The sequence below is a fragment of the Puntigrus tetrazona genome, chromosome 17 (assembly GCF_018831695.1).
Source record: "Puntigrus tetrazona isolate hp1 chromosome 17, ASM1883169v1, whole genome shotgun sequence".
Classification (NCBI taxonomy): Eukaryota; Metazoa; Chordata; class Actinopteri; order Cypriniformes; family Cyprinidae; genus Puntigrus; species Puntigrus tetrazona.
In genome coordinates this window covers 6,352,541-6,380,351 of record NC_056715.1, presented here as the reverse complement: position 1 = coordinate 6,380,351, position 27,811 = coordinate 6,352,541, and the positions used below count along the sequence as shown (strand labels likewise).

The window sequence follows — 27,811 nt, the reverse complement described above, 5'->3', positions numbered from 1 at the left end:
ATATTAATTAGATTGCTTATTTCTTATTATTACATTTATTTATAGGTCTATCTTTTTACTTTACATATTTATATATTTTATTTATTTTTAATTTCCTAATTTAAGATCCTCTATATGAATGTAGGAAATGCGCTTCCTTTTCCCAAAGGTTTATGGTGCCAAAAGTGCCATTTCTGTCAAAGAACGGTGGAGACTTTTATTTTAAAGCAGTTTCATCGCTATGGACTTGCTGTGTTGTCAAAGTAGCTGCGCTCACGTTTTGGCGTTCCCCGTAGTCGCAGGCTTCACACGCGCGCAGTAGCTTGACAACAGCAGCAGCAGCAGCAGCAGCAGCAGGAGGGAATGGGGAGAGAGGGGCACCGCACCGTTTAACAAGACACTCTTCAACACAACACGACCAATAAAACAATTCACCATCGGTGAGCACGCGCCTCAATTTACAATCTCCTCGCGCGCCGATCGCTTCCGTTTTCCTCTCGCGGTCCTGAAATAATCAATAAAAACAACCGAAGCTAACGCGAGCTCGCGTGCTAATCACTATCACCCTAAAAATCGGGCTGTCTGTCGTGCATTTTTGGAAAGCCGTTCGTGCGTTCAATCCCCGGCGATGGAAATGTGCAGTACGCGGTTTGTTATAAGATGTTTTAAGTGAGATAAACCGATTCATGATGTGATTTCTGTTTGCATGACGGTGCCTTTTTAGCTACACGCGTCTGTTAGCCCCAAAGACGTTTCACGTGGACTGATTGTTATTGATTATTAGGACAGTTTCAGATACTGTGATGTATTCCATGTGCAATCGACCGGTAACCGTGTGAGAGTCGTGTTTGCGACTGGCAAAGCGACAGATGCATAATTTTTGGGGGGCTCGGGTGTGCTGCTGGTTTCAAGGCCAAGGTCGCAACGAGGCCTAACTGATATGCATGAATAATAGCACATGATGAAAAGTGTTTAGATGTATCTGCGATTCTTATGATGGGTGTAGTGCAGTAAATATGTTGCTGGAGGGCACTGGTTTTCGTCTGGTTGACGTCTGAAATGTGGGTGATTTTTATTTTTATTTTTTTGCTTGTGTGCCACCTGGGATTATTAAAAGGGTTTTATGCCTTTTTGTATGATAGAATACAACAAGTGGTGTTGCGTTAAGTTTAGTTATTTAAAAAATGTATCTTAATTGTATTTCCTTGTTTTGTTTGTTTTACAATAGCAATTCCATGTTATTTGGACATTTGATAAAACCGCAGGCGTCTTATAAATAGTATGGTAAATAAATATTATGATGATGTTACTTAACAAAAAGTACTGTGGTTGTATTATTACTGTGATACTTGAAAATATATTGTAGAACTAAATGTTGGCATGGAACTCCAGATTGTATGGCCTGTGGTGGTACTATATTAGTACTTGGGTTTAAATCATGGTCTTAAAGCAGAATGATTATTATGTGCTGGTTAAACCTTAATAGGGTTTGTTTTAACATGTAAACTCACAAATATTTGCTGTGCGCTTGATTTCTTGATGATTTGTTGGAAATGTACTAGCTGTGTGTGTCAATATTTAAAAATGCTATAATTTTTATGGGTTTAGTTTTTTGGAGAATCTATTAAAAAAAGACAAATTCTTACTAATAATATTTAATATATATATATATATATATATATATATATATATATATATATATATATATATATATATATATATATATACATACACATACACACACACACATTTTTGTAATGCTTTTTTTATTTTTTTTTATTAATGTGCATAGAACCATTTGAATAGTGTTCTATGTCAAAGGCTTCAAACTCTAAATAAAGTTTGATGCCCTTTAATATGTGCTTATTCCATAACCGGTTAAGGTTTGTCCTGAAGTTGAAACTTGCATACGAATAACAAAGTTGCGTACCCGCACGCCAAGTTCATAAATTGCTTGCTGCAGCATCTCATTAGAATATTTCACACTTGTAAACACATGCGCTGCAAAAGCAACATCCCGCTGAATCAACCCGTTGCATTCCTTAAAATAAAGTGACGGTAATGTAAGCAGAATGAATAATTGATGAGAATTCATGAGACGGGGGTTACAGAGACCTGGCCTTTATTTTCAGGGTCAAATCAGGCGACCTGCTGAATAGGTTGACCCGAGGGGGCCCCGTTCATGTGACAGGTTTGCAAGCGGTGTTGGAAATCAGGTGTTGGACATGTTTATCTGCATGTGGAATTACTTTGAAGCTAGTTTTTGTCCTGTTTGAATATATTCTAACCGGTAATGGAGTTGATTGGATTTATAATGAAGCTCATAATTCTCCTAAATTGATAGTTCAATACAGGCTATCGAACGTTCTGTGATTTGAGAACGGCTGATTTTTGCTTCTGTTTTGTTCCGTAGCGCACTTTCTCTTTTCTTGTCTATGTTTGTGCTGCGGTAATCACTATTTTGAGAGATTTTGGATGTTTTATCTTGGACCGAATGTTACTAGTAAACAGCCAGTCCTCACAGAATCATAGCTGCTGCTATATTCAGAGTCATTCACATGGTAATGTAGGTCACGCTGCGCGCTTTGTTCTGAAACTCAACTGGGTCTGCGGTATGCAGCCAGTCTGGCCTGCCATGTTGCCTACAGTGTAGTTAGAGGTTAACAGGAAGTCTAGATGTCTAGGCCATTTTGACCAAGTCCATGTAGTTCTGCTAAGTTCAAATAAGGCTAAAAACCCCTTTGTAGCACTGAAAATAGCCTAAGTTGATTTTAGAATTGCACACTTATATATATATATATATATATATATATATATATATATATATATATATATATATACACACAAAATCTAGAAATATAGATAATGTAATGCAACATTAAATTTTAAACAGTAACTGATTCCCTTTTCTCTTTAGCTATGTTTCCATTCACCTATTTTTATGCCAAGATGCTCATAAATTTTAAAAATGTACATTAAAGACTTAACTTTGCATAAAAAATTGTTCATGGAAACACTTTAACAGAGTAAATTTCCCTAATGTGCATCATAAAAGAAAAAAAAACTGCACCAACCAACAGGACGATCTCATTTCACAGTATCTGAAATCATTCTGAAATCTGAAAGTCTCGTCATTGGGCAAAGTGCTTTGTTATAATTTCCTGAACTGCATTCCTAAAGGGCAGGCTCTGATAGCAAGGTAACACGACCGCGTTCCATCTATTTTATACAAAAATACATATACACAGCGCTTTCTACTATACTACATAAAAAAAAATCATGATATTTTCCAATTAATCAGGAAGTGACAATTTGGTTTTCTTCAACTCACTGGATGAAAACGGTGCTTTACTTGCAAATATTTTCATGCGATTTTTTCAGTTCTGTGTGTAAGTTTAATGAACTTTGAATGGAATCGTAGCTTTTGTCTGCCGTGGGGTTCCTGGTCTGAGAAAGTTTGAAGAATACTGTTTTTTTTGTTTGCGATTTGAAATATGTGCAAAAATGTAAATTTAGAATATTAATACTTGAATATATAGTATGCTTTTTTGTGTGCTGTTTTTGCTGTTTGTGGCCTAATCATGCACAGAGGAAAAAAATATTAGAGCTATATTTAGAGAATTTTTATTGTTGATTTTCATTTCACCGATCACTTAGTTGTTGTAGCCTAAAATTACAGATTCCGGAAGCTCCTACACTATTTGAAGGAGATCGCATTGATTTTATTTTGCATGATTTAATTACCGCAGTTTTTGTGGTGGTACTGATCTCAGTAATTAAGATAAAGCACCAGTAACAAGTTGTCTTGAGCCTTGATTTTCAACACTGGAAATCTGCTTTTGCGCGTAGTCGATTCGGGCAGCCGTGACCTGGCCAGCTGTTTTGCAGTCGAGCATTTAACATCGAATGTTTCGTTCACCGAAACAGATGTGCGTCAGCGTTTTCGAAATCTGAAAGTAAATAACCTATGTGGTTGCATTAGAGATTCATGAACCCGAACGCGGAGTCTGAGAGCAGATTTTTAACCAAGAGCAAATGTGTTCGCTCACTGAAAATGAAGCCTTGTGTTACTTGAGCTGAAATGACTTGTGGTGATTTGTTGCAGCTGTGTCGAACGGCGGTGGTCAGGAGGAGAGTGTGGGCTCGATCCTGAGTGGCAAAAATGTGTTGACAAGCGTGTTGTCATCCAAATTCGGCTGTCCTCTCCTTGCTAGAGATATGTCCGTTATCACAAGCTGTGTTTCCTCTTTCTCCGTTTTCAGAGTATTGAAAGAATACTGTCTCAGGCCCCCTCCCCCATCTGCAGCTTTAAGGTACTGTGATCGTTTCTCTCTGCTGAAATAGTAAAATACGGATTGTTTTATAATCAGTGTGTTTAAATGTCCACTGTAATTTGGTCAAAGCGGTGGAAAATATGCATGTATGCTTTAGACAGCTACATAGTGCAAGAAATCTAGGCACATTCATTCAAATTTAAATTCAATTGGTGAATTTTTAGTTTTAATTGTGATTAATATGAATAGTGCTTATGGGGAAGAAGTTAGTTTGTTCCTAACTAAGTGGATGGTGTTTGACCAGAATTAATTAATTTTTGTTGTTTCATTATAATAAGGTGCTTGGCTTAATTCCATAATTTGATAAAAAGAGTATAATCTCAGGCCTGTTGGCTCTCTATGTATGTGTCTAGTTTTAGATTCGAAATATTTTTTGCCTTACAGTTTTGCAGATTCCAAACGTATGTCTTGTTTTTCCCCGCAGAGCAACTCTAGGGGAAAAAAGAATGAGCTGATTTGAAGAGCTCTGATAATGATGCCCAAAATAAGTGCGGCCTGGTCACACAGCAAAGTGGGAAACGTACACGCTGTGAGTAAACACACTCATCTATAATCAGTAACCCACCTGATTCAAATGGCCTCTAACAAGAACTAAATAACATGTCCCTCAAAATACCACCAGAGCTAACAGAAACGTGACACAGTTGATTTTAGCTCTGAGGTTTGCGACATCCTACTGATTTCATGTTACATGCCGTCTCTTGCATATCTGTCTCTCGCAGTGAGCATTAGAAGGCCATGATGCAATGAGATAAACACTGGATGACTGGAGGTCCCCTGCTTAACAGTCTCTAAGCATGGCTGGCCTACAGCTGGTGACCCCTGCCTCCTCACCCATGGGGCCCTTCTTCGGTCTCCCGTGGCAACAGGAAGCTATCCATGACAACATATACACACCAAGGAAATATCAGGCAAGTCCTTTTGAAACGGTTTGATTCTATGTAGGCCACTCTTAAGTGCTTTTAACTCCATTATCAGTAGCAGGTGCAGCTACATTCTATTTCAAATAGACATGAGATGTACTGTAGCTTTTTGTGAGGAAGAGATGGAAATTTTTCATTAACCACTGACTATCCGCCATAGCCTTCAACTTGACCTGATGTGTGAAGATGTTTTTGCTGTTCCTCACTCGAAAGCTAAGCAGACTGGAAATACTGTGCATTGGTCATTTCACAATGTTTTTGATGGCGCTTCACTGCCTGTTACTTTCATTGCGTGAAAAAGAGCAGCTTGGCCATTTTGCTAAACATCTTCGTTTTTGGTTTTACTGAAAATAAAATGAAAATCATGCATCAAAGTAATCACAGTTAATTTGTATTTATTTATTCATTTATTATTAATTTATTCATGTCCTGGCAATGCTGACTTTTCGTTCTTCAGCCTTACATGATCCTTCATAAATCATTCAAAATTTGCAGATTTAGAAGTGAAATCACAAACCTTTTAATATTATCAATGCTGAAAGCAGTTGTGCATAAGATTTTTGTGGAATCTGTTCTATATTGTATTTAAAGAGTCATTTTATTTAAAGAGACATTTTAATCAAATAAATGCACCCTTTCTGAATACCTTTCTGAACTTTTTCAACTTTTTTCTGATTCTGAATAGTTTCACCTGATTGTATTTTCACACCAGGTTGAACTTCTTGAAGCAGCTCTTGAACACAATACTATAGTCTGCTTAAATACTGGCTCAGGGAAGACCTTTATCGCAGTACTCCTAATCAAAGAACTCTCCCACCAAATCCGTGGAGAGAATGGGAAGAGAACAGTTTTCCTGGTGAATGCAGGTGAGGAACTGTCTAGTCTGTCATTTCACAGAAAAACATTAATACATGATCATGATCTTCCTTTGTTTATTCATTTTAATCCTGGATTGTTACATTTTCTCAATTGCAGCATCATCTGTGGTTCAGCAAGCATCTACTGTAAGAACCCACTCTGATCTCCAAGTAGGCGACTACATGTCAGAAGACATGACGTCATGGCCTGAGGAGATGTGGAACAGAGAGATGATAGAGAATCAGGTGTGATTATACGTGTTCAATATAATGTGCCTGTGAATTTATTCATAATTGTTGAACGGTTTGATGAGGTGTCATGGTGCAGTGTCTTTTCTGTGATGTTTTCCCATCCTCATCCATCATTTTTTTCCATAATGTCTGTTCTTTCAGGTTCTGGTCATGACGTGCCACATCTTCCTGCATGTGTTAAAAAATGGAGTCTTGCCACTATCAAAAATCAACCTGCTGGTTTTTGACGAATGCCACCTTGCAATCACAGACCATCCTTATCGGGAAATAATGAAGGTGAAATTGCAGTCTTTTACAGCATTGAACGCGTGCTATGAAATCACATCTGTCAGTGTAAAGAGAGGGCTGATGGAGGTCTCATCTAACTGTCACTCCACGGAGATGCTAAAAAGATGTCAGTGCTTTATTATGGTATTAATGGGCATGTACTTAGTCCTGAAGATTGAACATAGGCACTCTGATAAGATATTGTTGTGAATCTGACACCCATTTAAACTGGATGTTTTTATTTTGAAGGCTAACACTTAGTCTTAAGTTCAGAGTAAAACAGATAGTCCACTCGAACCTCCCCAAAAAAACATTGTCATCATTTATTAAATCCTTGCTTCAAATCTGAATGACTGTGGAACATTAAAGAAGATTTGAGAAATGTATCCATTCAATGAAAATCAATTGAATTCCGTTTTGTTTGGTTTCCCCAACATTATTCAAAATATATTTTGTGCTGAAAAAAGAAAGTCATACAGGTTTGAAATGTCATGCAGGCGAGTAAATGACGACAGAATGTGGAATTTGTGGGAAATTATACCTTTAAATTTGAAGACTGGCCAATTGCAGATGCTTCGATCTGAATATGTGATCGTTTCTTAGAGAATTATATTTTGGTCAAAACACCTGCTAACATGTCATGACTATGGAAGATATTTTCACTTATCTCATTAGTTATAATTAGAGCTGTGCTGAAACAATAATGCATTTCTCATGATATTAAAATGCGTTTGCTGGAAATATCAGTTGTTTTTACAGTTGACCCCTGCTGTCAATTTTCAGTGTTTTGTCTAACTGAAATTTAAGATGGATATCACATTATAGGTGGTGATAATACTGCTTTATTGACCAGTTTCAGTCTGCTTTACAGATTTGTGAGGGTTGCCCAGGTTGTCCTCGCATTTTGGGTCTGACTGCTTCCATTTTAAATGGCAAATGTGACCCTTGTGAACTGGAGGAGAAGATTCAAAACCTAGAGAAGATTCTGCAGAGTAATGCAGAAACTGCCACTGATCTTGTGGTGCTTGATAGGTATTTGTTTTTATTACAGCTTGTAGAACATAATTGTTTCTTTTTTAAGGTGTCTGTAAAGTCTCTGTATTTTTACAATATAATCTACTGTAGATGTTTATTGCATTTGTGTTTACTTCCAGGTATGCGTCCCAGCCCGTGAGGTTGTGCTGGACTGTGGGCTGTATCAGGATCAGAGTGGGCTCTCTGAGAGGCTTTTAAGTGAGCTGGACGAAGCCCTTAATTTTCTTAATGACTGCAACTTATCTGGTCATAGAGAAGAAAGAGATCCCACATTCATCTCCAAACAGGTTCTCTTTTAGTGTCTTGTATTAAAGCATCAATAATCTTGACAGGAACTTAGTGGGATGATTTCAAATCACTGTGGTTTGATTTGTGCGATTATTTACCTGTAGGTGCTGAATGACTGTCGTGCCGTGTTAACTGTGCTGGGTCCTTGGTGCGCTGATAAAGCTGCGGGAATCATGGTCCGAGAACTGCAGAAATATATCAAACATGAGCAGGAAGAGATGAACCGCAAGTTCCTGTTCTTCACAGACACCATTCTGAGAAAAATCCACGCCTTATGTGAGGAGCATTTCTCTCCAGCGTCCCTAGACTTGAAGTTTGTCACTCCCAAGGTCATCAAACTTCTGGAGATTCTCCACGAGTACAAGCCTTTCGAACGCCAGCAGTTTGAGAGTGTGGAGTGGTACAATAATCGCAATCAAGACAATTATGTTTCTTGGAGCGATTCTGAGGACGAAGATGAGGATGAAGAGGCGGAGGCGAAGGAAAAGCCTGAAGCTAATTTTCCGTCGCCTTTCACCAACATCCTCTGTGGAATAATCTTTGTGGAAAGGCGATATACAGCAGTTGTTTTAAACAGGTTTGTTTGCAGAGCTTTGCTGTCTGTATTAGAAATTCAATACAAAAAATAAATGCACTGAAACTACAATCAATCATTTTCAATGTTTAAATGAATCACATTATAATGTACAGTATAAAAATTTTATGTTTTAATGATTGCGTCGAAACTAATATACTATTATATTAGTAATACAGTATATACTAATATAGTAAAATTGTAATTCAATTCTGCATAACTTTCTGTAGCCATTAGTTAGGTTTTAAAGGGGTCATATGATTTTATTTTAAAGCTCATTACTTTGTGTATTTGGTGTAACAGAATACGTTGACATGCTTTAATGTTCAAAAAACACAGTATTTTTAAAATGCTTTTTAAAATACTCTACTAGGTTAAAAAAAACTGTCTTTTACAATATGCATTGCTCAAATTTGAACATTTGGGTTGTGCAATTCTGTAGTAAGTAATCTTAATGATTCCTAATTGCATCTACTTTTGGAAGGCCAAATCAAGTGTTTTGGAGCGCGTAGAAACACAGCATATTCCTATCATGTCTTCATCAACACTACTGCATTACAGAAACCACGTCTTCTTTGGGGTGGCATTACACAGTTATCTCCACTTGGTAATGGGTATGTTTTCATGATGGAATCAGCCTTCTTTTTTAGATAGAAATCCTTTTGTAGGACATTTTGAGCTTTGTAACTCTGCAGATGTTATATATGGGCAAACAACTACATACCACACTAAAGAAAAGAAAAATTAGAAATCGTGTCATATAACCCCTTTAATTGTCACATGGCCAAAAATTATTTTAATGTGCTGGTTTGGTGCTCAAGAAACATTTCTTCTTATCAAAATTGAAAACAGTTGTGCTGTGTAATATTTTGGTGGAAACCGTGACACATTTTTATTTCTATTTTTCAATATTGAATTAGGCTTATCAAGGAGGCAGGAAAGCAGGATCCAGAGCTGGCCTACATCAGTAGCAACTTCATCACAGGTCACAGCATCGGCAAGAACCAGCCTCGCAACAAACAAATGGAGGTGGAGTTCAGAAAGCAAGAGGAGGTAAGAGAATTCAGCAGCCTTAGGAAATCTCTTGTACCATTTCTTTACCTAGTCATAAACCTTTTTTGCTGATTGATATTACTGTCCAGGTCCTGAGGAAGTTCAGAGCCCATGAAACCAACTTGCTTATTGCAACCAGCATTGTGGAAGAAGGCGTTGATATTCCAAAGTGCAATTTGGTCGTTCGGTTTGATCTGCCGACAGAGTACCGGTCATACGTGCAATCCAAAGGTCGTGCCCGGGCTCCAGTCTCCAATTACATCATGCTAGCTGACAGTGAACGAACAAAAACATTTGAAGAAGACCTCAAGACCTACAAGGCCATAGAGAAGGTCAGCAGGTTTAATGAGGTGAGGTTGCATGTACGTTAAATTGTCATACTTAAAGTTGTACTTCTTTTAGATCCTCCGAAATAAGTGCTCGAAGTCAGCAGAATGCAGTGAGTTTGAACTGGAGCCGGTGACCGATGATGACAACGTTCTACCACCTTACGTCCTGCGCTCAGAGGATGGCGGCCCGCGTGTCACGATCAACACAGCCATTGGACACGTCAACAGGTCAGTAGCCTTATCTGAATCAAAGTTTGCTATATTTTGTTGCGCGTAATGTCATGCTTAAATGCTCTTGTGTGATGTGCAGATATTGTGCGCGTTTGCCCAGTGATCCATTCACTCATCTTGCTCCGAAGTGTAAAACTGTGGAGCTGAAGACTGGAGGTTATCAATCCACTCTCTTCCTTCCCATTAACTCACCACTCAGAGTTCCTGTGACAGTGAGTTCTTGCCAAAATGTTTTTGAAAAATATTCAGACATTTTGTCTTCTTCACTACAAGTTTGCACATACAAGTTTCCTCACTCTTGTTTTATTCCAAACCTGTTAGACTGACTTTCTTCCATGGAACACAAAAGGAGATGTTTTGAAGAACGTTCGCACTTCTCTTTTCCATACAATTAAAATGCATGGAAACCCTGAGCTGTCAAAAAAAAGGAAAAAAGGACCAGAAAAGTTGTCCATATGATTTGAGTGCCTTATTCAAAGTCATTTATGGCTTTATGATTCTTTCTGAGAGACATAGAACCAAATGTAAGATTTTCACTGACAAACTTTCTTTAAAAATCCATGGCAACCATGGTCACCATTCACTTTCATTATATTAAACTGAATAGTTTGGACAGTCTGCTATAAGTCTTTTGTGTTTCATAGAGAAAGTCGTGCAGGTTTTAAAAGACGATGCATGCAGTTTTTCTATAAATTGCTTATTGAAAGTAAATGTCTTATAAATGTTTCTTCATCCCTTTAGGGGCCAACAATGAATTGTGCAAGACTTGCAGAGAAAGCTGTTGCTCTTCTTTGTTGTGAAAAGCTGCACAAAATTGGTGAGCATGGAAAAGTCCAAATATATGAGATTTCTGATGCATTCTAAGACTGAGTGACTTACAGATGTATGACGCTTATGTCTAGGTGAACTGGATGATCATTTGATGCCAGTGGGAAAGGAAACTGTGAAGTATGAGGAGGAGCTGGACCTGCATGATGAGGAGGAGACGAATGTGCCAGGAAGACCAGGCTCCACCAAACGGAGACAGTGTTACCCAAAAGCCGTAAGTGTCATGAACCCAAAATATCTCTTTAAAAGTGTCATATAATTTTTTGCTATATACAGCATTATTTTGTATTTTTGGTGTAATGCAATGTGTGATTGGCCGAATACTGTTGGAAATGTTACATATCTCATAACGTGATGCTGCGTCTTGGCACTATGACACAAAACAATTACAAATGAAGCCATTAGAAATGAAGCATTTGTTGCATCTAGTCAGGACATAATTACTGATTATTATGACTTAATACTTTTTACTTGTCGCGTTGCATCACCATGTCTGCATTCATGATCTGAGAAATGACGAACAAGAAGCACTACCATTCACTGCTCAAAACACGTTATTTTAATAAGAAAACATAATTTACTTAAATGAGTCAGAAGCACTAGACAGTCCTTGCAGAGTTAGATTTGCACTTACTGCACTGATTTGGGTACATATTCAGTAAAACTGTAATATTGTGAAATATTCAAATTTAGAATAACTATTTTGTATTTTAATATACATATAATTACATAATTTAAATATACATACTTTATTCATGTTATTGCAAAGCTGACATCTCAGCCTCATTATTCTAGTGTTCAGTGTTACGTGATACTTCAGAATATGCTAATTTGGTGCTAAAGATAATTCAGATTATCTGAATAGAGAATTGTTTTCTTTTTGTAAAAAAAAAAAAAATAAAAAATACAATGTGTAGAAGGTATAAATCATATTTGGTTTCTTGTCTTGTAGATACCAGAGTGTCTGCGGGGCTGTTACCCTGTGCCAGAGCAGCCTTGCTACCTTTACGTCATAGGGATGGTCCTTACCACCCCTCTTCCCGATGAGCTCAACTTCCGGCGGAGGAAGCTCTACCCACCAGAGGACACTACCCGATGTTTTGGCATTCTGACAGCTAAACCAATACCTCGGGTAAATGGCTTCAATTTAACATCTCTTTCTGACTCTGCAGATCCTTAGAAAAGAACTTACCATCTTTATTTATTGTGAAATACTTTGATCATTATTTATAATATAGTATTATTTCGATTATATCTGAACTTCATTAACGTTCCTTGGACTTTCAGATCCCTCACTTCCCTGTGTATACACGTTCTGGTGAGGTGACCATTTCAATTGAGCTGAAGAAGTCGGGCTTCACTCTGAGCGCGGAACAGCTGGAGCTGATCACACGTCTGCACCAGTACATCTTTTCTCACATCCTCCGTCTGGAAAAGCCAGCACTGGAGTTTAAGCCCGTAGAGGCAGATTCTGCCTACTGCGTTCTACCTCTCAACATTGGTGAGTGCTGCACTCAGTTACGAGATGCTGTCTTGTTCGAATATCATGCTTTCTTCATCACTAAGGCCCCAATATACCTGAAACTAAATTGAAGAGTAAACTAAAATGACGTCATTTCAAACAGGCCAAAAAGAAGTTTGTTTTGAGTTTGTTTTGGTAGTTTGAATTGGCTCACCAAAGCGAGCTTTTTGGGGAGTTTGTTTTAGCTCCTAAACACCTTTGGTCCAAGGCGGTTGGTTGTGCAATCGGTGGGTGTGTTCGCCATCTTCTTTGAAGCATGTTTTTTTTTTTTTTTTTTTTTTTCCCGGTTCGTTCTCATTCAGTGGATGTCAGGCAAGTGAGCAACGTCTCCAAGTCACTAAATACGTAGCTGAGCTGCTACAGATATAGCCGCACCTCTACGATCACTCACGTAGAGACTTTTAAAGTTCAGCAAAAGCAATTAATTCCTAAAAAGAAATTACCATGAAGCTTGTATCAACAACCCGGAGTTATACAAAAAGCGATGCAAAGACACTCAAGATACAAGTTTTCCAAAGCATAAAAAGAATGAAAGGAAAGCTAGCAAGTAAATAAGTATTACCCCATACTGCTGCTGTTTTTGGCGTTTTTCTTTCATAGCAAATTTAAAAAGTATACAATAAATAAACCTTTGTTTTAATCAAACTACATGCAAGTGTCGCATCATGTTTACATGAATCTAAACCCTGCCTTCTACAGCGCGGGGTGTCAGAATGCGGGAAACAGTATACCATCGCTCAGCCTTTTCAAACTTATTTTTGCTCTCAAATGAAGAACGAAAACGAAAGTTTGTTTGAAGTATATTCGTATGTTCATTGAAATTAGCATGAACTAGCCTTCGAGAAAATGTGATTTCTGGTGCAGACTTATCAGATTAGTGCACTGTAAGTAACTTACAGTAGCATGTACTTGGTGGTAGTTGTTTTTTACTGTTTCTTTCATTTTAGTTGAGGATTCCAATACATTGGACCTGGATTTCAAGTTCATGGAAGATATTGAAAAGTCTGAAGCACGCATCGGCATTCCAAATACTCAGTACACCAAGCAAAACCCATTCATTTTCAAATTGGAGGACTACCAGGATGCTGTCATCATTCCAAGGTACAAAAGTAACTTGTGAACTCTGAGTCTTACTGCCCTTGCAATTAAGCCCTCCTTGATGACTTATACTGTACTGTTTTCACTTAAGTTGCACTCTACCCTTCTGTCCCATTCCTCTCTCTAAGGTATCGTAATTTTGACCAGCCACATCGGTTCTACGTGGCTGACGTTTACACAGACCTCACCCCGCTCAGTAAATTCCCCTCTCCAGAGTACGAGACTTTCGCTGAGTACTACAAAACCAAGTACAACCTGGACCTGTCTAATGTTAACCAGCCCCTACTGGATGTGGACCACACATCTTCAAGGTAGGAAGTGGAGAAAAAAAAAGACAAATTCTGGTATGTGCTCTTTTTTTTCCCCACTCCCTAAGAAATTCATTATATGTCCATGGTGGTCTTTTCCTGTAGATTGAATCTTTTAACTCCCCGGCACCTTAATCAAAAGGGGAAAGCTCTTCCTCTCAGCAGTGCGGAGAAGAGAAAGGCCAAGTGGGAAAGCCTACAAAACAAACAGGTATTAACTGACAAAGAATTTGTGGTGATAATTATAAGCCATCATACCTGAATTAAGTATAATCACACCGCTTGTTCGAGTATTTCCTCCCATTGAGAGCAGTAACGGATGAACAGAGGTTTGACTCGCATCAGATAACGGCTTTTGGTTGCATTTCTCTTCCGTCTGCTTAGATTTTAGTTCCAGAGCTCTGTGCCATTCACCCCATCCCAGCCTCTTTGTGGAGGAAAGCCGTCTGCCTTCCCAGCATTCTCTACAGACTTCACTGCCTTCTGACCGCCGAAGAGCTGCGGTCTCAGACAGCCATTGACGCTGGTGTAGGGGCTCAATCCCTGCCTCCTGATTTCAGGTCAGTAAAAAAAAAAAAAAAAAATATATATATATATATATATATATATATATATATATATATATATATATATATATATATATATATATATATATATTACATATATATATCCTCCTACACTATTTACAAAACCTAGTGAGCTGTTTCCATAGATATCATTTTAAGGTATTGTAGGCACACTCTTGATGCAAAGCCTGTTATAGAAGGTATTACACACAGTTTTTGTATAGGAAAATTTTGGAGCGTAGAAAAAGTGGCAAAAAATAATGTCTTATTCTATATCAGGGATGGCCCTCCAGGACTGAAGTTGCTGTTCCTGTTCTGTATTAAAAAGCATTGTTAACAATGGTCTAATTAGCTCATTGGCTGATTTATTTACCATTATTTACCAAATTTGAATTCAATTGGCATTGGATGGTGGGTTGTTCTGTTTGGCTGATAAATTTGGAAGAAGACCTCTATTTTGACACTGTTGATAATACAGGACTTTTATTTTGACAGCCCAGAGAATGCCAGCTCCTGAGTGCAGTATAAATATTAAATAAAAATATTATAACATTTTTATTTTTGTTTTACAAGCTATTATTGTTTATATATATATATATATATATATATATATATATAAATTCCATATATATTTTTAATTATTTATATCTAATTTAGTAAATATAAAATAAAATGTGTAGAAATTTGAATGAAGGATTTGTTTTTCATTTAATACTGGCATATGCAGTATACATTCATTCCTATTAGTTTTGTATAATTAGCCTAGCAAAATGCTAACATCAGACTCTATTGGATTCATTTGTAATTTAAATCATATGAGTGGCGCATAGAGTTACTGCCTTTTATAAAGCCTTCCAATTAATTCTGCCTTAGAAAGCAGCTGGATTTAACAATCTCTGCATTGAAGGAAGTGCTCATATTTGAGTCCTTATCTCATTGAATATTAACCCCAGGTATCCAAATTTGGATTTCGGATGGAAGAAATCCATCGACAGCAAGTCTTTCATTTCCTGCCCTAGTGCATGTATGGAAGACGACGATCACTGTAAACATGGCACAAGCTCCGATTCAGACCACACTGCCCTGGAGGGCTGCAGCACGGAGGCCTCCCAGCCTCCAGAGGGCGCTCTCCCCTGTGAGAACTGCAACACACCAGATGAAAAGCTAGAAACCCACATGCTCCCTGTGACTGATCTGCAGACACCGAACAAAGACAAGAGCGACTGCGTTTGTTCCCGAAACCTTCCTAACGGCACTCGGGGCGAAAGCGACGACCTTCCACATAGACATGACATTTGCCAATGCTCTCAGCTGGGCCCTCTGGAGAGTGACCTATCAACACAAACCACTACCTCAGTTCCTGTGCGGCCCTCTCCAGCCGGCGAGCCACAGCCCCAGCCCAGCGATGAATGTATCCCAGGCAGGAACTCAGATCTCTGCGACGGACATGTGAAAAAACCTACCTCAAACTGTTGCCCCAAACCAGAGCTGGCAACCAGCACCACAGCACCTTCAGAAGTGTCATCAGAGGTCTCTGACGTGACACCAGGTCCAGCCTGGGATTCTCCCAAAACCTTGGGCCCCAACCCCGGCCTCATCTTGCAGGCCCTGACCCTCTCTAACGCCAGTGACGGCTTCAATCTGGAGAGGTTGGAGATGTTGGGCGACTCTTTCCTGAAACACGCCATCACCACCTACCTGTTCTGTACTTACCCTGATGCCCACGAGGGCAGGCTGTCTTACATGAGAAGCAAGAAGGTAAGATTCGGCTACGACCACTAATATCATTACTCTCATATCATAGTAACTGCAAAGCAAAACTCACAGCATAATAATCCATTGCAAGTTTTACAATTATTATTTTGACAAATTTTTATATTTTTTGCTACTTGATTTTAAAAAATGCTGCTTTGTTTCATTATTCGTAATTTTCTTTAAAATTAAACAGATTACTAAAGTGTATTTAACAGGACAATATGATAAAAATGTTCTACTTCAAATTATATATATATATATATATATATATATATATATATATATATATATATAATTTGAAGTAGAAAAATTTTGTATATATAAAATATATATATAAAAAAATATATATAATTTGAAGTAGAAAAATTTTGTATATATAAAATATATATATAAATATATAAAATTTACATATAAAATTTGAAGTAGAAAAATTTATCATATTGTCCTGTTAAATGCACTTTAAAGAAAATTACAAATAATGACACAAAGCAGCATTTTTAATCAAGTATAACTTAAATATATATAAATATAAATAAAAACAAACTTTGTGTGTACTGTATTTATTATGTGTATATATAAAGACACATACATACAGTATTTATAAATATGCATAGCATATTAGCATGTCTACTTTTTATAAATTTGGTAGTTACTTTTAACTTCTTTTTTTAAAATAATTTCCTTTTGGTGTTTGCTAATAGAATATTCAAGATTTAAAGTCTTAACTGATGAAACTTGAATAATGAAACGTGTTTGGTTTTCATCACATAACTCTTTGCAGTTACTACTGTATTATTGTAAAGATTATAATTGTATTGAATTTACTGAAACCATTTATATAAAACCTCAAATCTATTTGAATACCGTTTAATTATTTTTACTTCACGTGTCATATGGAAAAGCAAACTTTTGCTTCCAATGTCTCCAGGTCAGCAACTGTAACCTTTATCGCCTGGGGAAGAAAAAGGGCCTTCCCAGTCGTATGGTGGTATCCATATTTGATCCCCCAGTAAACTGGCTTCCCCCGGGCTACGTCGTGAATCAGGACAAAAGCAGCACAGACAAGTGGGACTCAGATGAGGTATGAGTCAGAGAGTCTCCAAATGTTTACCAGATAGCTCAAGTCGAGCTTAACCCAATATCAACATGCATCTTCATGCACAATTACAAGTTTGTTTACATGGCTCTGTGCCTTCAGCTGAGGAACATCTTGGCAGCGTTGAGCTGCAGCTGTTTCCTGTCATTGCCACTAGGGGGCAGGTTCATCCTTTCTGGGGGGAAACTGGTTTTTAGATTTATTATACATGGCAAAGATTAGGAATAGTTCAGCATGACACGCCTTTGATTTAACGTAAAACTAATGTCAACCTCAATTCACTTATCTTCTCCAGGGCAATTATTTCCAAACTTCTGCATACAAGAAATGTATATAAAGTAAAAGAATAATTAATTTTAGGTTAAATACATTTCTGTAGAATTAGGAAATGACCCCTGAACAAATTGTTTGGTTAAAAAGTGTTAAAAATAATGCAATGGCAACATACAACAAACTTAGGAATAATTATAACTCAAACCATGTGCAAATATGAAGACTTTAAAAACAAATCTCAATGTATGAATGACTTATTTTGGGAAGAACATTTTACATTTTAGCAGTTTAATTTTAGCACTTAAATTTAAGTGTGTGTGTGTGTATATATATATGCGTGGGTGTGTGTGTATATATAGGTGTGTGTGTATATATAGGTGTGTGTGTTAAGGTTGCTACATAAATATCTAGCAGTACAATGGTTTTCAACATATTGAAATATTACTTAGACCTTGAATCAGCATATTAGGATGATTTCTGAGAAATGATGTGGCACTCATGCCTGGAGAAGTGGCTGCTAAAATTTCACAATATTACAGTTTTAGTGTATTTTTGAGTAAATAATTGCAGTTTTGGTGAGTGTTCCAAAGACACCTGTATATAATATTTTCTCTCACACATACATCTGCTTATCTCTCAGCATTAGAAAACATCTTTTTACTGTCTTCTGATTCGCAGCACAGCTCGAGATTGCAAGTGGTCATTGCAGTATAAACTGATGGACATGAACGTATATAATCATACTTGAAACAAAAACTGAATAGATACCATTGTATTCCCTTCTCACATCCGAAACTGCAGGCTTTCACAAAGACGCACACATAGGCAACATATCTCTGCATGAGAAGCTTTTATTAGACGGGGAAGGGCGTGGTTTCAAACTTAAAGATAAAAGATGCAACATAAGGCCAGCATAATAATAATACAAGGAAGAGTTTCGACCTTTTCTTGATTGTTTGTTGCTAAGGGTGTTGCGCAGTGATCCACAGAACCGTTGGGTAAAGCCATCATAGCCGTGCTGTATCGCAAATAAAACACAGCTGCTGACCAATCAGAATCAAGGAATGAAACTAGCCATTTTATAAAAATATATAATGGAATTCAAGATATCTGCAGCCCTTAACCCAAGGCACAATTCAAAGCATGTCAGGAAGAGGTGCCACAATTATTTAAAATGAAATATCTGAAATACTAAGTTGAAGCCACAGTTTTCCATCTGTGTTTAAGCATGTGTGATGTATTAGGACATGTGCAGAGGACCAAGAAAGAAAAATGGAAAGAACTCTGCTTCTGGTTTCTACCAGCCCTCTCCATGGTTTCTTCTGAGACTGGCTGTATGTTTTGGGTCACTCTGTGTGGTTCAGGCTGTATGTGTATGGTACGAGTGTACTAAATTTGCCTCGGGTGCTGTAATTTTAAGTGTCACTTCCATGTATTATTACAGTATAAGGTGTCAAGGATATTAACATTTTAATGAATATGCAATAGACGTTTTCTCATATGGTCAGCATTATGGCATATTAATGATAAAAAAATGATTTTCAGGGTACGCTTTTGAATCACATTAGATTGGATGAGTCACTGACTTGGACTGGAATCCTCGGCTCTGTTAGAGCTCTCCTGAGCAAACATAATACTGTGGTTGAACTAAAACACTTTTAAATTGTAATCTTTGCAAATCTGTTGTAGATACTGAGCCTTGGCTTTACAGGGCTCTTGGACTCAGCATTCCTTTCGTGATGTTGTTTGGTTTGTTTTGTTTAAGCTTTAAGACATCAGGAAATCTGTTTTTGTTTCTCAGAATAAAGATTTGGCCAACGGAAAAGCCAGTGATGATGACGACGACGACGACGACGAGGCAGAGGATGTGGAGGTCGAGCCGTCTAAAGAAGAGGTCAATGTGGAGGATGAGCTGGAGTACTACTATGAGCACATCAGATTCATCGACAACATGTTGATTGGTTCCGGCGCCTTCGGGAAGAAGATCTCCCTCCAGCCGGCCGAGCCCGGCTACGAATGGAAAGCTCCCAAAAAAGCCCACAACTCCCAGTTTTCCCCAGACGGCGGCGCTGACGAGTTCGATTACAGTTCTTGGGACGCCATGTGCTACCTGGACCCTAGCAAAGCTGGCGAAGAGGATGACTTCGTGGTGGGCTTCTGGAACCCTTCCGAAGAAAACTGTGGCACGGATATTGGGAAGCAGTCCATCTCCTACGACCTCCACACCGAGCAGTGCATCGCCGATAAGAGCATAGCCGACTGTGTAGAGGCCCTGCTGGGGTGCTACCTCACCAGCTGTGGGGAGAGGGCGGCCCAGCTGTTCCTGTGCTCCCTCGGCCTGAAGGTGCTCCCGGCGGAGAAGCAGAGCTCAGGGGGGTCGGCCGAGCTGCAGTACGGCTGGCTGAAGATCCCCCCGCGCTGCATGTTCGACCACCCGGATGCCGAGCGCACCCTCAACCACCTCATCTCTGGCTTCGAGAACTTCGAGAGGAAGATAAACTACACATTTAAAAACAAGGCATATCTTCTGCAGGCTTTCACTCACGCTTCGTATCATTACAACACCATCACAGGTGTGTGAACGTTATTTACACACCACAGTTTCTTTTAGGATCGTGGTCTAATATTTCCTTTTATATTATTTTTATGTAACTCCCTCTACCCAACCTTACTGAACACAAACAGTACTGCTTTTAAATTTTTTTACTACTTAATTTAAGTGACCCCCTTATTACAACAAAGGGTTTTTATTATGTTTTATGTAATGTATAATTTAATATATGGATATAATAATAATAATAGTTATAATAATAATTTTATTACAGCATAATTTAATATAATATACAATGATATATAAATGTCATTTATTACTATCATTATAATGTTTTATGTATAATTTAGTAATTATATAATAATAAAAATAATAGTAATAGTAATGGTAATAATAATAGAAATATAAAATAAATATTGTTCATGTAATAAATTCATTAAAACTAATTAAGTGTAATAGTACAATATTACATAAAATATTTTTATTTATTACAGTTAATATTGTTTTTATCTATACAAAAGTATGATAAATATAATCAAAAATTTAAATTTGAATTAACCGTTTGTATTATTTTTTATTGTTACTACTATGAGTACTGCAACATTTTTATGCAATTAGTGTTATTTATGTGTAATATAATAAAATCATTTCCACAGTTAATTTAGGGTACTCAAAATATATTGCCTATAATTACAATATCTGGTACAATAAACTGCTGCAGTTAGATCATATATTTGATTTAAAGCAATAATTGATATTTTATATATTTGAAAGAATCATTTGTCTACAAATCATCATGCTCTCATTGCACTGTATGTTTTTTGCACCTGGCGAGAACAACTCCACAAAAAACAAATACTGCCTTTTCAGTTGTGTCCTTCCAATCACGTCATATTTCTTGTGATGTGACCCTGTTCTGCATTATTGATGTTCTCTTTTTAACCACCTTTGTTCAACTCTGAACTTTTGACAGATTGTTATCAGCGGTTGGAGTTCCTTGGTGATGCAATTTTAGACTACCTCATAACAAAGCACCTTTATGAAGATCCCCGGCAGCACTCCCCAGGCGTGCTGACCGACCTGCGCTCTGCACTTGTCAACAACACCATATTTGCTTCCCTGGCTGTCAAGTACGATTACCACAAGTACTTCAAAGCCGTCTCGCCCGAACTGTTCCACGTGATCGATGATTTTGTGCAATTTCAGCTGGAGAAGAATGAAATGCAAGGAATGGATTCGGAGGTGAGCTATCATCTCGGCGTTATCTGTTAAAGATATTAGGCCTTGGAAATGATCGCTCCGTTTATGCCATTGTCAGCATATATATGGATAATATTTCATAAAGATTTAGTACCGTGACATCCTATCACTGGCGGTCATCGGGAATCTGGTCTGTGTTTGTATTTGTTTTCGTTTTTGGATAGTAAAAATGCAGTTGGATTTAATTTATTTTGAAATGGTTATCTTGGCCCCGAATCGGCTCTTGTTTGACTGGAAAGCATTTTATGCCTAAGGGACAACACTGGATACTGAAAGAGGAAAGACAAATTGAATAAAATAAGTAATGTTCTCCTTAATTACATAGCTGGGTAATGTTGTCCCCAATATTGGACGTTTAGGTCTTTTAAGCGTAATACTAAAAGTAATTGATCGCAGTTCATTTTGAGAGGAAATACCATTACAGTAGAGCAATGCTGTCAGTTCGCATTTTAAGTTACGACCACATTTATTTTTTTTCCGCAAACCATTTTCTGCTGTTGTTGTATGCGTGATTAGTTTGGGGATGTGAATTTGACATGGATAAGCGCAGTTTTGTGTCCTGAGAGGAAACACTTATTTTCTGAGTATGTGAATGAAAAGAGGAGGGAAAAAAACAAAACAGAAGCGGAATTGTTTTTGCTCTCTCCTAGCTTCGCCGATCGGAGGAAGACGAGGAGAAGGAGGAAGACATTGAGGTCCCCAAAGCAATGGGAGACATCTTTGAATCGCTAGCTGGTGCAATTTACATGGATAGCGGGATGTCACTTGAGACAGTTTGGCAAGTGTATTATCCAATGATGAGGCCGCTCATAGGTAAGGGCCAAAGACGTACAGACGAGTAAATCAGTTCTGTATTTCTATTTCGTCTGATTGTCTGCCAGCTCATGCGGCGAAGACCATAAGTTCAGTCATTTTCAAACGTCGTGCCATTTTTATGCATGATGAAACGCCAGATTGATATGGTCTGCTTTTGTTTTCACCTCGTTTTCTAGAAAAATTCTCCGCTAATGTCCCTCGATCCCCAGTGCGTGAACTCCTGGAGATGGAACCGGAGACGGCTAAGTTCAGGTGGGAATGTCTTTCCCTTATACGCAAGCAACCTTTTAACATAATCACCCACAAAATACATACGCAGTAGCAATGATTTGAATGTGCCGAACACTGTAAAAGTTACTGTATCGGTGTGTGGTTCAGAGCACATATGAGGTCATTTCAAAAATTCTGAATCTCGACTCAATTTCCAGTTCCTGCAACGTCCCTATAAGAGTTTAAAAGCTGTAATGTGAGTACGGCTTGATTGATGCCAAAATTTCGGCTTTGGTGAATCAATATGAACACTAAATGGGCTTTTTCACTATTTTGGAACTATTTTTTTTATATTATTATCAAAAATGTGTAGTTATATAATTTACTTTAGTTAAAATATGTATATTTAAAAAAAATGATTACTAAAATAAATTATATGTTCATTATTGTTATTATTATCATTATTATTTTAATAACATTTTATTAATTATTTTATTACATTAATAAGTCATTTATCATTTATTGTGATTGGTAAATTTGTGTTTCACTACCAATATACCCCACAATATAAAGTATGCTTGATGGTTGCATAAACCTAATTTATCTCCAATTTATTATTATTATTATTATTATTATTATTATTATTATTATTATTATTATTTTGTAACCTATGTATCCAAATTTTTATCCAATTAAAAAGTAAAAATTGATTTTTACAAAAATTACAATTATTAAATTATAAAATGTCATATACATGACTTATTACTACTAATTATTATTAAGTGTTGATCATAATAATGTTAATTATTGTTGTTGATAAATATTAGTTCTGTCAAATGTCAATATTCTGTTTGTATTTTAAATATATTAATAACTTTAAATAATAACATGATAAATATACACAGTACACACATTTTATGTGAAGTTTGTTTTTTATTGTAATAATTACATTTAACAAAATAAATAAATAAAAGCCCTTTGTTTCGCATACCAGGTAAGAAATATTCTAAATCATATTGCTAATGGTAATTTTTTTTTTTTTTTTTTTTTTTTTATCAGCAGTATACAGCTTAGCATATAGCAATCTTACTGGTTGTTATAACTTAAGTCAACTTTATTCATTTAAATATTCATTATTAATTATTTAAACGGGTTTATGTATTTTTGAATCCACAATTAGTCATTGTGTCATTGTTTGTCATATTAGTCCTAAGTCATATCTCTGTTTTTCTTTTTCTTCCCCCCCCCGACAGCCCTGCGGAGAGAACCTACGATGGAAAAGTACGGGTGACGGTGGAAGTGGTGGGCAAAGGCAAGTTCAAAGGCGTGGGACGCAGCTACCGTATAGCCAAGTCAGCGGCCGCCCGCCGAGCCCTCCGCAGTCTCAAAGCCAATCAACCTCAGGTCCTAAACAACTGAGCTTCAGACAGGAGACACCCCAACGCACCAGTCAAAAACACAGCAGAAGCCCTTCGGCCAAGAATCGTGACCGACAGCGTTCTCTCACTGGGGTCGTCAAACTCGAATGAATCGAGGCAAAAGATTTCAGCGTAATTCACATAGGGTTCACATTTCATTTTATTCTTTACGCGCGCAAACACAATCTTTTTTTTTTCTCCCCGGCTTTGTTTGATCACGAGTGCTTTTTTATGTATCGCAAGTGTTAAGAAAAAGGTCAGGTCTTCTTCCCCCGCGCTCCCTCCCTTTCCTATTTTTATTAACATTAAAAAAGATATATGCTCTGCTTTGTGGTAGTGGTTTAAAAAAAAAAAGCAAAAAAAAAAAAAGCTAAAGCTTATAGGTAGTATTACAGTGTACATAGTTTAAACTCCAAGGTATCAACTAAATAAGAGAAAAGACGGCGACGTAAAAACGCAAAATTCCTCAATCTGTGCACTAGTGCCAGTTTTGCTACCGTTTGGCAGGAAGGGCACATTGAAAGAAAGATGGTGTTGGTGTGAAGTGTTTTTCTCTATCTTGAGATGATATATTCTCAATCAAAATTGCACTTCTCTAGGGTCTGCTTTATGTTGACGATGAGTGTTGATGTTTTTTTTTTTGTCAGATCACAGTAAAATCATTTAGCTCTGTATTGCGTTGAGAGAGAAATGCCCTCGCATCCTTAAGACGGATAGGAATTCGACATTCCCGATTACTGTAATCAACAGCACTTGAGGATGCGTGCTTGTGTAGCCAACCGGATGGGTTGTATAGACGTCATAGAGCTACGTTATATTAAAAAAAAAAAAAGATTAAATGTTTATTACAACATATTCGTTGATACTTGGGTTTCAGTAATGTCTTTTGATACTGATATTGATGATATTTAGTTGACAGTCTTTATGAACATTAGATGTCTCCATAGACTGACTTGACTGACTTAGTTTTGATATAACGACACGAACGATAAACAGGAGGACATATCACCTGGGAAAATATGCTGCAGATTTTATATTAAAAAAAAAAAAACGGAAAGAGAAAAATAGGATCGGAAAATTCTGTAAGACACAAAGCACCTTTACGCACCGTCTTTAGGACAAATGGATATTTCGCTAAATGACTTCACGTGCATCGCTTACCAAAGTCGATACTGATGCAGCGTTGTGAGGTTGCACCTGTTAAATCAATCCCTCAACATTCACACGTTTGAAGATGTGGTAACCCAGCCTTTGTTTTAGTGTAAATGTGTTGTAGCCTCTTGTCTAGCCTAAATGTTTTCATTTTAATAGGCATTCTTCACTTGAATACCTCAGTTAATTGCATGCATTTTTTTTTTTTTTTTTTTTTTTGGTGCTATGTTTAAGCTTGAATTTCTCATCTTTTTGCACTGTAACTGTATTACCTCTTAATTTTACCTTTTTGAAATCTGTTGGGTTGGTTTTCTGTTCCGTCAGCTCGTCAGAAATCGTTTCCCCATTTGTTATTTCTTTTGGTTTTTATGCTTGAAGGGGAAATGCTGAGGAAAAAAAAAAAAAAAAGTTCTCCGCACATAAGCTTGACGCCTGTCTGATGAGCTGAGATTTTCCTTGCATCGTGCATCCAATCAGAAGGGTTACTTAACGCTTGAGAAAATCGATAGATTGCACTCTCGATACATTCTTATAAGCCATGCGTCTCGCCTTTCTTGCAGTCTTACCAACTCAAATTTAACTTACAATTTTTTTTTCAGTCTGTAAAATAATAGTACAAAACAGCACGTCCTTATCTATCATTGCTACCCCAGAAATAAGGGTGCAAATTTTAAGATGTAAATTTCGACATGTTGAAGGCTACCTAACTTCCCCCACCTCCTGGTTTTGTCCATACTTCAGTTATTATGTTACGGACAAACTATTCCTGAAGTTACATAATCCCAGGCATTGCTACCTCAGAAGACCCTTGCGAATAGTTTGGCCTTATCATAAAACATTGGTTAATATATTTGCCTTTTTACAAATCCGAATGGCATTGAGGCGAAGCATTGTATACGCTCATCAGCACCTTACAGGGGGATAAATTTATATTCTCATGACTATTTGCACTAGAATACATTCCCGCTGACATTGAATTAGCATTTTTCAAATGGAGTTTGTTCTAAAGTGGTGCCTTTCAACCTTCATGTGACATCTATACTCTCTCATCCCTTGGCTGTTGTAGCAATTCTTCACATTATGGTCTGTGTGTAGTAAAGGACTTTTGGTGCCATGCTTCATACTGGATATTGCCTTCTGATTTTAGTTTTTGTGGCATGAAAGTTGGACGTTTCCCTAATTTCACGAACGATTTTCTAGCCCGATATAGACTAGGCTTCGCAAACATTTGAAGCTCCAACCGAAGTTCGCCCGGTCTTGAAAGTGAGTGCAATCTGGTTCCGTTTTAGCAAGAGTTGAGTGACCCTCTTTTACATGATCTCAGTCGCAACCCCCAGAGCTGAGTATTGAAAGTCATTGGAAACGAATGGGTTTCCATGTTCCCTCAACCAATGGCGTGGTGAGTTTGCGTATCAGGGTCAACGCGCGCCGGCCCTGCGATATGACACTGTTTCTGTAACCCGTAACCCTCAGACTATTGCAATTTTTGTTTGTTTGTGTGTTTAATTTTTTTCCCAGCTTATGTTTTGTTTTGTTTTTTCCTTCACCTTTTGTTTAAGCTTTCTTCTCACTGTTGGTTTTTAACTTTCAGAGAATGTGAAATCACACATATGGTGCCACCGCATTGATATGGAGTTTTTTGTTTTTTTTCTTTTCTTTTCTTTTCCCAGGCTTTTCTTTTCGCAACCAATAATCGATCGTAATGCCACAACCGAGTCCCACAGAACATATATCATTGTTGGAAAAAAAAAAAGGAAAGAATTAGAGTCTTTCATCATCTGTGGGAGTGTTTTCTTAAGTGGTCCTCCATCGTATCATATGCTGCAGATTGTATTTTCCTTCATGGTGGAGAATAATTTTTGTGTGTGTTGTTTTCTTTTTCTTTTTAAACATGTAGCACAAATAAGCATTGCACTCGGGCGCCATACTTTACCTCATGTCAGAACGAGAAGAAAAAAAAAAAAATACAAAACATGTATATATGATGCCGTAACGTTTAAAGGAATAACTTGTGGTTTTGGCCTTGCTGCTGTTTGCATCGCTGGTATTTTACCAATGTATTTAAAAGTGATCAGAGAGATACAATGTGCCTGCAGGATATCATCAGAGAAAATACACTGTAGAAAAAATAGTAGTTTCCAATCTCTACAATCTGGGGCTAAATATGTGTCCTACATGTACATTCATGTCCTGCCTTAATGTAATACTTTGAATATGGAATTGTAATGTAACCCGTCAAGTCCTTCGACTGGCATGATTTTAATGATTTTCACTCATCACCCCCTTCCCACCCATATTACTTCTAGCATATATAAATCCAGATGTATTAGTGCATGTCGGTGAACACTCTCCTTTCTCACCCACCTGTATTTCCTTTTTAGACTAAATACATTGTATAGATCTGCCCTACAATTTATTTAAAGGGCTTTATTTCATAGTCATACTTTTTTTTTTTTTTTTTCCTATGGACAGAAATGCCTGATTTAAAGTAAAATGCACTCTGAGCAGCAGCAAGGTGTTCAATGACAACATAGCAGGACTGGAATGAGTGGCCAGCTCCTATTGAAGGGGTTTATGGGAACGTTGAGCACCGTAGAGCACTAACAGTACGGGGGAATCATGGGCCACAAACTGCAGCGCCATTTCTGTATTTTTAAGGGACGTGTATTTAAAAGACTATTTCTCATTCATACTGTATCAGTGCTGCAGTGGTTTGCATTCTGCACCTTATGGATCACAAAAACCTTTATGAATTCTGTTTTCCCTCCCCCTCCCCCCTTTTTTTAAGTAATTGTAGCTGAGTATATCTACAATAAAGTTATGGTATGGTCGTTCA

General features: G+C 37.4%; 1 protein-coding gene across 1 annotated transcript; it reads left to right on the top strand.

Moving 5' to 3' along the window:
- The first annotated feature begins 263 nt into the window (after positions 1-263).
- dicer1 (dicer 1, ribonuclease type III) lies at positions 264-27,811 on the top strand. The gene is given in 30 exon segments (XM_043262514.1): positions 264-419; positions 4,242-4,292; positions 4,738-4,842; positions 5,036-5,224; positions 5,949-6,102; positions 6,212-6,339; positions 6,487-6,621; positions 7,484-7,644; positions 7,767-7,780; positions 7,783-7,934; positions 8,040-8,512; positions 9,430-9,562; positions 9,652-9,894; positions 9,965-10,119; positions 10,202-10,334; positions 10,864-10,939; positions 11,025-11,164; positions 11,903-12,082; positions 12,238-12,451; positions 13,420-13,573; positions 13,699-13,881; positions 13,984-14,089; positions 14,263-14,438; positions 15,398-16,202; positions 17,128-17,280; positions 19,370-20,141; positions 21,093-21,361; positions 22,030-22,192; positions 22,372-22,447; positions 23,659-27,811. Coding segments are annotated over 27 exon segments (5,628 nt in total). The 5' UTR covers positions 264-419; positions 4,242-4,292; positions 4,738-4,842; positions 5,036-5,110; the 3' UTR covers positions 23,825-27,811.